The sequence below is a fragment of the Atta colombica genome, unplaced genomic scaffold, assembly GCF_001594045.1.
Source record: "Atta colombica isolate Treedump-2 unplaced genomic scaffold, Acol1.0 scaffold3, whole genome shotgun sequence".
Classification (NCBI taxonomy): Eukaryota; Metazoa; Arthropoda; class Insecta; order Hymenoptera; family Formicidae; genus Atta; species Atta colombica.
In genome coordinates, this window is record NW_017259403.1 from 510,457 (window position 1) to 520,766 (window position 10,310).

Consider the following 10,310-nt stretch of genomic DNA (forward strand, 5'->3'; position numbering starts at 1 on the left):
TGTGTGTGTGTGTGTGTGTGTGTGTGTGTGTGTGTGTGTGTGTGTGTGTGTGTGTGTGTGTGTGTGTGTGTGTGTGTGTGTGTGTGTGTGTGATTTCCGATCCGCAGGAATTCATTTTCCTATGTCCCATTAAGCGGAACTTGCGGATGCGGAATACTACAGTATATACAATGTATGCTTGCATCGTAATATTTCGTTGCTGTGACAAACTTCTTAACTTGAATAGTCATTGACTTTAATAACTAATCATTCATAAGACAAAGCGACACTTTTTTTGTCAAATCTTTACTTATTTTTATATGCGAATGTATTTTCATCACTGTTATTAAATCCGATTAAAGGTACCGTATAAATAGGATTCCAGTTCCGATAATCTCGATATTATTTGGATAATCTAAACATTTAATTTGAGATAACTAAAATATTATATATAGCTTTAATTACAATTGCACTTATTCAATTCCTCCGCAATCGCGTGACTGTAAACTTCACTTATAATCTCTGCAGAGTGTAGAATATGTAGAATGTGCAGATCCGTCGCAGCGCTCGCAACACTGGCTGACTATGTGTGATGTGACCATGCATTGCTAGTGCCACATTTGCCTCTTGCGTCAAAAATTCCAAAAGGATATTTCCCCCATTCCGTAGCGGCGACGATGATGACGACGACATTTCTTACATTAAAAGTTTCAAATTTGTATTTTGCTTCGCAATATCTCCGCTCGTAGGACACGTAGAGAAAAAAATAAAAACACGTACTATACAATCAGAGTTTATCGATTAAGCATACATAGAATCGGTTCTGCCCTTTATTGAGATAATCTCAGTCCTCCGCAATTCACCGGTTCGCGTAAAGTAGCCACGGTAGTGTATGCGTACTTTAGCGCCGAGATTACCAATGTCTTTAGATATTAAAATTGTGTGCCAACATCAAATACAGTACAGATATGTACTGTATTTGTTATATTTTATTATAATTATAACGTCTAATAATGAATGGAACTATTCATAAACGGAACAGTTAACGGCATGGAAGCACTGATTATTGTGCTCGATATAATCAACTATTTTCATTGTTAATATTGGGAATTTCACTTTCGGAAAAAAAATTTTATATTCTTAAGATCCTAAACTATCGATTTAAACAAAAAAATTTCAATTTTTTGAAAGTTTCAAGGTGGAAAAACCCCTAAAAGTTTTGCTATAAATATATGCAAACATACTAGTTTATAAAAAATACAGAACATTTGCGGCGTAGATCGTCTATTTTATCATGAAGTTAGACTATATTCTAGTTTGAGAAGACATTCTACTGACAGAAAGAAAAAATGTTGATTAAGAATACGTGTTATGAAAATTTACAAAATACATAATCTTCTTACTTTAAGAATACAATTTTTAAATGTTCTCTGTTCTATATTTCTACATATTCTTCATTATTTGATTAATTTATTGAATGCTTTTTTTCGTGAAACAAACATAATCACAACTTATATATATATAATATGGTATAAATGGTAACACTTAACAATACATAATGATGTACGCATGTACACACACACACACACACACACACACGCGCGCGTGCGCGCATTGCCTAGTAAGAAAAATAAAATAATGATATCAGACGATGTATCAGCCATTTAATAACTTCCGTATTTGAGCATTATTCATGTAACATTCAAGACATTAGTTTTAGACGCATGTTCATCATTTTCTCCGTTTTGATCTCGAAATAAAGAGATAAAGAGATGTTGAAACGCGCAATAGAAATTTTTTTATCTTTATCAGCGAGAAAAGAGAAATAATATTATCATGTAATATTATTTCATAGCGTGACATTATTATTTCTCAACGAATTTTTTATATATAATATTTAGGATATTAATACGGGAAATACGGGATAAATAATTTGAATATTCACGTGGCTACGTATTATTTTTATGGTCTGCATATTTAAAACAAAAGAACAAAAAAAGTAATCTAATTGCGGCTAAGAATTTTTTTATGAATTATGCAATTTGTTATGTAGGAATTTATTTATTTACTTTATTTATATTAAATTATTACATTAAATTATTACATTATTTATTAAATAATTACATTATACAGATGATTCAAAGTAGCAGTATGCAACAATCGTCGGATGGTCTCAATCTGGACACTAATGGATATCAGCAACAGCTCTATTTGCAGCAAGAGCATTCGATGCAACCGATCAATGTCAGGTGAGTATGATTTTATTCTTGAGTTATTGTTAATATCCAACGGTACAAATTAGATGTTTTTGTACATAAAATTCATGCATTTTTTAATTATCTATCTACATGAGTACAATATCGTGAATTGATTAATAGAGAATATAAAAAATGAAAAAACTTGCTTTCAAATTCTAGCTCGTGACTTTGTAATTTAGGCGAGACGAAGAATATTAATGCTGTAGAAGTTGAAAGAAACTTTGTAGAGTGAAAGAGAGAGAAGTAAGGAGAGTGAAAGAGAGAATAAATAAATTAATGAATCTTTATTTAGTTTTTTCAACTATTTATGAAAAAATATAATACTTATAAATAATCAGTAAATCTCAATTACTGAATTAATTTCTAAATCTAAATTTTATAAATTTAATTCTAAGCAGAATCGTAAGACTTGTAATGCGTTCTCGCAAAACTTAGAAGAATTTATGACTAATATTCTAATTTTATATGTAAAAAGCTGTCTGTGAAAATTATATATTATATAAAAATATAAGCACTTAAAAATTGTTACAAGTATATTTTATAAGAATGTGTTACGATTCTGCTTAGAATTTAGACATTAGTAATTTATTAATGCATAAGGAAAGGCACTTATTATAGATGCCGAATTCATTTTGCATAAATGCTAGAAATCTGGGCAGAATTTAAAAAAATAATAGATTATTTTGAAAGGAATTTAATAAGCTTTAAGATAATGTTATGTAAAACTTAATTCAAATTCTATTTTTTTTTAAATTAAAAAAATGTTAAAAGTGAATAAAAAGTGAATAAATCGTAGACAAAAAATTGTGCTCCTAATACGAGATACTCCGAGAAATCGGTAATAAAACGTAAAGTACATCAATATTACAGTACAATATTAAAGTACATCAATTGAAATTAAAAAACTTTATTTAATGTAAATTTGAAATACAAACAAACACAGCCAGTGTGTATAAAAAGAACATACGATGCATTATATCTAAGACTCATCTTCAGATAATTGGAATCAAGCATCGCAGAAAGCAGGCACTCGATATTTATTCCGGTGCCCTTTTTATTATTCTAAATAACATTTATATTTTAGCAATGATTTTCACTATAACTGCTCAGTCCCGAAATACAGACAGAGATGATGGGTTATTTGGAGCGGAAATATATCGGAAGACGAGAGAAAGATAAGAATTGTAATTTTCTCAATAATAAAAGAATAACAGACGTCTATTTGATCTCTTAGGAGTACATTAGACAAACAATCACGTACGCAATATACAATAGCTATGATTATTCGTATTTCGGTAGTATGAGATCGCTAGAATGGCGGAAACCATTGAATATGCGCGTAACACAAAAAGAACGCGGACATTTATTATTATCGCGAGAATTGCAACAATTTCGCCAATCGAACGAATATTACAGTTAATTGAGACCTTTCTGCAAAACGTCATATAAATGATATCCACTTTACATGGAACCCGAGTGGTCCCGTCAACGCAGAAATAGGGAAAGTCATGACTCAAAACTAATGCGTATTGTAAAATACGACGATCTAACATATAATTACGCTCAAAACGAAACACGACGACAAGATTGTGGCAAGAAGGTGGCGAACATTACGCGAAAATACTAATTTCGAGTGAATGGCATGCAGCATCCAAAAGATTAATTATTTATAATAATTCCTTATATGAGCTGTAGCCTTTCGAATTCGACACGTACGATTCACTCAATATCACAATGTTGGGGATCGACAGCTTTATAATGCTTTAATGCTTGTCTCACCGATAAATCCTCCTTCTCTATTCTTTTGATAGCAGTTCAGCAGCTTTGCTCTTACTCTCTCTTTCCCTCTGTGGATTCTGCGTCCTCTCTTTATCCTCTCTTTGTTATTATCCTCTCGTGCCACAACGCAAGTGATTAGTGATTTCTTTTCGGGGGCTCAGCAGGGGACCACGCAGATTCCTTTCGAGACTTCGACTATCCCCGCACCTGATTGGCCGATAACCATATCGCGCGATCCCTCAAACATGGGCCCGCAATAACTGTGTAACGTCGCGCGGTTTGACGCGAAATTCGAAGGGTAGCCTTCTCTGAATTAATTACTCCTCTCGTTTCTCACACGGAATTCTGCCTTACACAATTCTTCTTAATCGAGTCTTATGCCCGTATTCATAGTCAGGCCTTATTTAAGGCTTCCTTAAATTTATTTTCAGCTTCTACGAATTATTTTATTGACTACTGAGGAAAGGTAAATTAAAAAATTTAAGGAAGCTTTAAATATAAGGTTCAATGTAACAACTAAAAAAGGAAACATTTGGACTACTTAAATTTTTATAATAAAAAGACGAGTGCTTTTGGATGTAATCATTTTTATCCTTTCGGACTAACATCAATTTGCTGATTAAGAATAAAAAACTATTGTTAAATAACGCAGTCAAATAAAGCAGTTACAAGTAGACATGTCATAAGACAATACACTTAGACGAATCGTTGTTGGTGCGTAAATATTTTGTAATTATTATATACTGAAGATGGCCTAATGTAAGGCCGAAACGTTTAAGTATTTAATTATGTGGAATTAGATTATAATGTATTGTAATCAAATATAATCAATCGCTAACGATATCTGGTGTATGGTCTTTATCTTTCCGTTTTTAAATATAAGGCCTGACTATGAATATGGGCATTAGGCTGCTGTAATTTTCTTGGACGATTCTAGCTAGCTGTCCTATTGGGAAGTTGCATCATCCTGGAAGCACGTATCTCGTGCACCCTGTTCCACGTACGAGGTTTGTACTCTGGAGTTTTGGCATCCTTATATTCTTCCTGTAAAACAGGATTGGCATTAAAAACGCGCAAATAACAGATGCAGACAGCAAAAATAATTAAGAGATACAATGCGTACCTCCGTCACTGGGAATAGTCCGTTTTCGGTAACAGTCTTCTTTTTCTCTGCTAGCATCCGGGTGAGACAGCTTAATTCTCGGTGCCTAACTTCAATCGATGAGTACCTATTCAAATTTACATATCTTTTCCATTATATAGTCATATTGGAGCGCCATCTTTAAGCTTTCAAACGTACTGTAATTGTTGACGGTTGTATTATCTAACTTAAAAAAAAAAGTGTTAAAGCAATATCAGTCGAGAAGCAGCATTTAAGGCATTGCCTTCTTTTCAATTAAAAAAAAGTGCCGCTGAAGCACAGGATAGGATTTGTTCGGCTTTGAGAAAAGATGCTGTTTCTTACAGTATCTGTATCTTACAGTATCCTGGTTCCAATGGTTTAAGAGGAAATTTCGATCTTAAAACGATCGATTTCGATGAAAAACGTCCGGGATAGCTAAAGAAATCAACGATGAGGAACTGGAATAACCTTTGGACGACAATTTCTGTCGCACACAGTCAAAACTCGCACAGAAACTCGGAGTAACACGGCAATTTCTAAGCGTCTATATAAGCTGGGGAGAATTTAAAAGGAAGGTCATTATGTTCCTCATGAATTCACAGCTGAGAACAAGCGTAAACGCTATGATATTGCTGTGTCATTGCTATCTCGATTCAAAAAGAAGGATTTTCTGCACAAGACCTGCGATGAAAAATTCTCTACAGTAATCTGAAGAGACGAAAATTGTGGATTTATTCGGGACAGCCTTCGACTAGTACTGCAAAATCAAATATCCACGCCAAAAAGATGTTTCTATGTATATGGTGGGATCAACAGGGCGTCATTTATTACGAATTGCTCCAATCTGGTGAAACGGTCATTACTCAACATTATCAGCAGCAAATGTTTCGTATTAGTGATGCATTGAAGGAGAAAAAGCCTTCGGCAAGGGAAAAAGAAAATCATCTTGCTTCAAGATAACGCGATAACTTTGAAAACAATCACCGATTTGGGCTGAGAAATTTTACTGCATCCATATTCTCCAGACTTCGCCTCTTCAGATAATCACTTTTTTAAATCCCTGCAACATTCACCTGATACTCATTTCACTTATGTTAAGGATGTCGAGGAAAGTATCGAATTAATAAATTCAAAACAACTCTCTTTTTTCCGAAGTGGAATTCGGTAGCTCCCCAAAAGATGGCGCAAATGTATAGAAAGCAAGGGAGATTATTTTGAAGATTAGGTAACTATTCGATTTTTTATAAATTAGTATCAATGTTCAATGAAAAAGACTGAGAATTAAATTGTGCAAGTTGTTTAATACATGTTAATATATGAAAAATTTGATAAAAGGTCATATTCATAAAAGGTCAGCACTTTCAAAAATCAATGACCTTGATATATGTTATCAAGATAGTAACTCTGAGCTCCAAAAAGTTTTAGCTATCGCTTGTTATTCGTTAAAAAGTTATAAATAAAAAAGTTTCAAAAATAATATGTATCTTTTTTACTATAAAAAACAGGAATTTTTGGCTTTAAAAATACATTTTGACTTTCGCGGAACAACTCCCATTCCATCGCCCTCTCTGCCAAGGGGCGCACGATTTTCACGCGACTTTCACCTCACTTCTTCACTACTTCAAGGGCGCGCGACTTTTATCCTACCCTCCCTTGCTTCAAGAACGCACGACTTAATTCCACGCGAAGCGAGTTTCAGGATTGCACCGAGATTACCATTTACCTGGAAAACCGGAAAAAGTTAGGGAAATTGAAATTGGAATGGAGAACCGAGAAAAGGGGAAAATAGTCTGGAATTTTGAAATTTGTTCACAATTTCCTCAAACTGTTCCTATTCCAGATAATTGTTATAATTTTTTAATATTATATCTGACATTTATTTAAAATACATTCAAAACTCGCACACTTTAAACGAATAAAATAATTAAAATAAAATTTATATTTTATTCTTTATTTTTGACCGCTCTTTTTCATAACTGCGTTCTTTTTTCCAATACTACATTAATTTATTTTTTGTTGATTTGAATTTGTACCCAAAATTTTAGTATGCTATTAATCTTTTTTACGTTGTTTTTAATAATAGCTAAGACTAGTTTTCCTACAATTCTTGACTTTAAATGTTAAAATTTACATATTTTATATTGGAAAATTTTCCATGGAAAATCTAGAAAAGTCAGGGAATTTTAAAATTTATTTTCTGTGACAATTCCTGTTAATTCCATCCCATCTCGCCAAGCGAGTTGCTTTGCATGGAAATTCGGACGCTCTTTGGCAAGATGAGTTGAAAGTCACTTTGCGTGGAAGTCGTGCGCCCATGAAGCAGGGGGGGAGGGAGGTGGGATGAAAGTTGCTTTGCATGGAAATCGTGCGCCTATGAAGCAGAGGGATAAGTGGGCTGAAAATTGCTTCGCATGGAAAGTCGTGCATTCCTTGACAAGGAGGGAGATAGGATGGAACTCCTTTTGCATAGAAAATCATTAAGCAAGGAAGAGTATAGAATAGTTTTTAATTTAGAATAGTTTTAATTTAAATTTGAATTTTCCGCCTCATTTAACTTCGGCAATAGGTCGGCGTTGTTGACATTCGGGCAAATCAGATGTTTGTAAACCTCAAAATATCCGAACAGATAAGATCGAGTGCGGAGTATAATCGAAGGACTTAACGCTGGACATTCACTGACCGAAATTATTCGGTTCTTCGAATACCCGAGTTCGACTGTTTATGATATTGCGGTTAAATATTTGACTTTGAAAACGTTCGAAAACGTTCTCGTCGGATTCTGCCAACCCGACGAGAAAGAAACATTCCAAAGAAAAGTCGATAAGGATTAGCAATTATCGAAAGGGCTCAAGAACTCATCTCGGAGGACCCAAGGCTGTCTCTGACAACGTTGGCAAAAACATTGAGTGTGAGTGACATTACAATGTGTTGAATTGCTGAAGAGGAGCTTACGCTTCAAGTCTTATGTGATAAAAATTCGACAAATGCTCTCTGCTAAGCTGAACAAAGTTGCTCGTTGTAACTTACTTCTGTGTTCGTTGAAAAACGAAGCTGCGGGATGCATCAAGTTTTTCCAGACGAGAAAATCTTTCAGTCCAGATTTGAATCCGTTGAATTACTATTACGTGTGGAGCGTCATTAAACGAGTGACCAACAAGTCAATATCCCAATGTGACATCTCTCCAGACCTCTATCGAGACGGTATTCGTCAATATGAATAAGGACGCGTTGCAGAGAGCGTGTCAGTGCTTCAGGCCGAAGATCGAAGCAATCATCGAAGCAAAAGAGAGTTATAAAGAGTAATTTTACTCTAAAAAAAAATACCAGAATAGTGATATACAAAAATTTTTTTGTAATTTTTACATTTTGATGAATAGAATTTAATTTAAACAAATTGTTCATTTTATCCTGATTTTGATGGCGGATTTTGTGATCCCAAGGTCATTAATTTTTAAAAGTGCCTTTTGTGAATATTTATCAAAAATTTTTTCATATAAATCCAGATCTCACGTCCGCATAAAGCATATGAATATATTATATTCAGAACATATAAATACAAAAGTCTTTAATTTTTATATAGCAAATTCCTAAAACTGTACAAAGAATACAATTTTGATATCAAATTCATATTTAAAGAACAAAATTATAATAGTAAACTTACCTGCTTAACCTTAAATAATCTCAGTTTGAATTAATAAGGCCTTCATTCAGTAACGACAGCAATGATATTGTTATACAATTTATTGTTTTACACATGGTAAAAAAGCTGCGCGACAACAATACAATAACATCGTTACTGTCATTAATAAGAATTATAAAATAATTAAATAAGGATTTAAAAATCGATAAATGGTTACAATATCGCTCATGATACGAAGTTACTCGATGCGATCGAGCTCTAGATAACCAATTGTCCGCATCGCGGAAAAAGGGCAACAATGAATTCGACTATTGATTTCATAAACACGCACATTTTATTATAGTATTATAATTTTTTAATTTGTTTAAACGGTTCAAGTCTTTCATATTACTTTATCTCATTTGGTAAGGCGGTATATATTTTCACATCTTCATAACAGAACATACTTTTTTATGTACTTCTGGTTTTGCGGAATTGTATTGCCATATTCTCTGTTTGTCATATTTGTCTTTTACTTTTATTTCCCATTATTTCTAACTCATCTCTTAATTGTTTGAGCAGCATATTTCTTAAGATCTTAAAAAAATATGCACATAATATACAATAGTTTCGATCTTATGGACTGTAATTTCGATTTTATAAATTTTTATTATTACGCTTACAGCATATTATATGTTCTTTTGGTATGTTTATTACATTGCAATATGATTGATGCATATAATTGATTCATAAACCGGTTTTGCACTTTTTGCAATTTTGTTTTTTATTATAAAATGTATTAACTGTATATAAAAATGTCTGCTACTCCTAATAAATTTATTTATTTATTATATTAGACGATGTATTCATTTGCTACAATACGTTAGTACAAACATATTGCGAGTTGTCAGTTATTATAATAAAAAATATTTTAATGCATATGATAATTATTCTCTTTAGTCAAAAATGAATGATATACTTATTTAAAGCGATTTTTTTTCGGAACGAACAAATTTGGTATAAAAAAGCATCATTCTGCTGCGTGAACCGAGATAAGCGTAGATGTTTATCACTAATGAAATTACGAAATTTGTAATATCTATATAACATCTATATAACAGGAATTCCTTCCGCGCATATCATAATAATAAGTTCTAATTGAGAAGAAACATTGAGGAATTAAATATTAAAATGCATTGTGATTTAAAAAAAATGAATATGATTGAATGTTTATTACTGGCAGCAACATATAATGTTATAACTTTGTTTATGGTATATGATGATACCTATCTTGCGTAGAAGTCTAACCTGTCTAATTTTTTCAATTTTCATTATTTTTAATGTTGTAAATTCATTCATTTAGTAAGGCAAATATTTAATACATAAAATGCATATACTTGTCACTACAGAGCATAAACATATAACCTCAACATATACTGGGTGCTTTTCTGATATCTACAGATCAGTAAATCGGCCTATAGGCAGAGGCACGCTTTACTGATAGAAAAGAAATTTTACATTCCGTCTTATAATTTATAATTATATTTAAAAT

General features: G+C 32.6%; 1 protein-coding gene across 2 annotated transcripts in view; it reads left to right on the top strand.

Moving 5' to 3' along the window:
* LOC108690199 (TOX high mobility group box family member 4-like) overlaps window positions 1-10,310 on the top strand; it is a 265,219-nt gene that overhangs the window by 154,234 nt on the left and 100,675 nt on the right. For both annotated transcript variants that reach the window (XR_001931869.1, XM_018197379.1), the window contains exon 4: window positions 2,113-2,228. Coding sequence is in view for 1 of the 2 variants with exons in the window: in XM_018197379.1 (XP_018052868.1) it covers window positions 2,113-2,228 (116 nt within the window). In the remaining variant the exon portion in view is untranslated. The remainder of the gene's footprint in view (window positions 1-2,112; window positions 2,229-10,310) is intronic.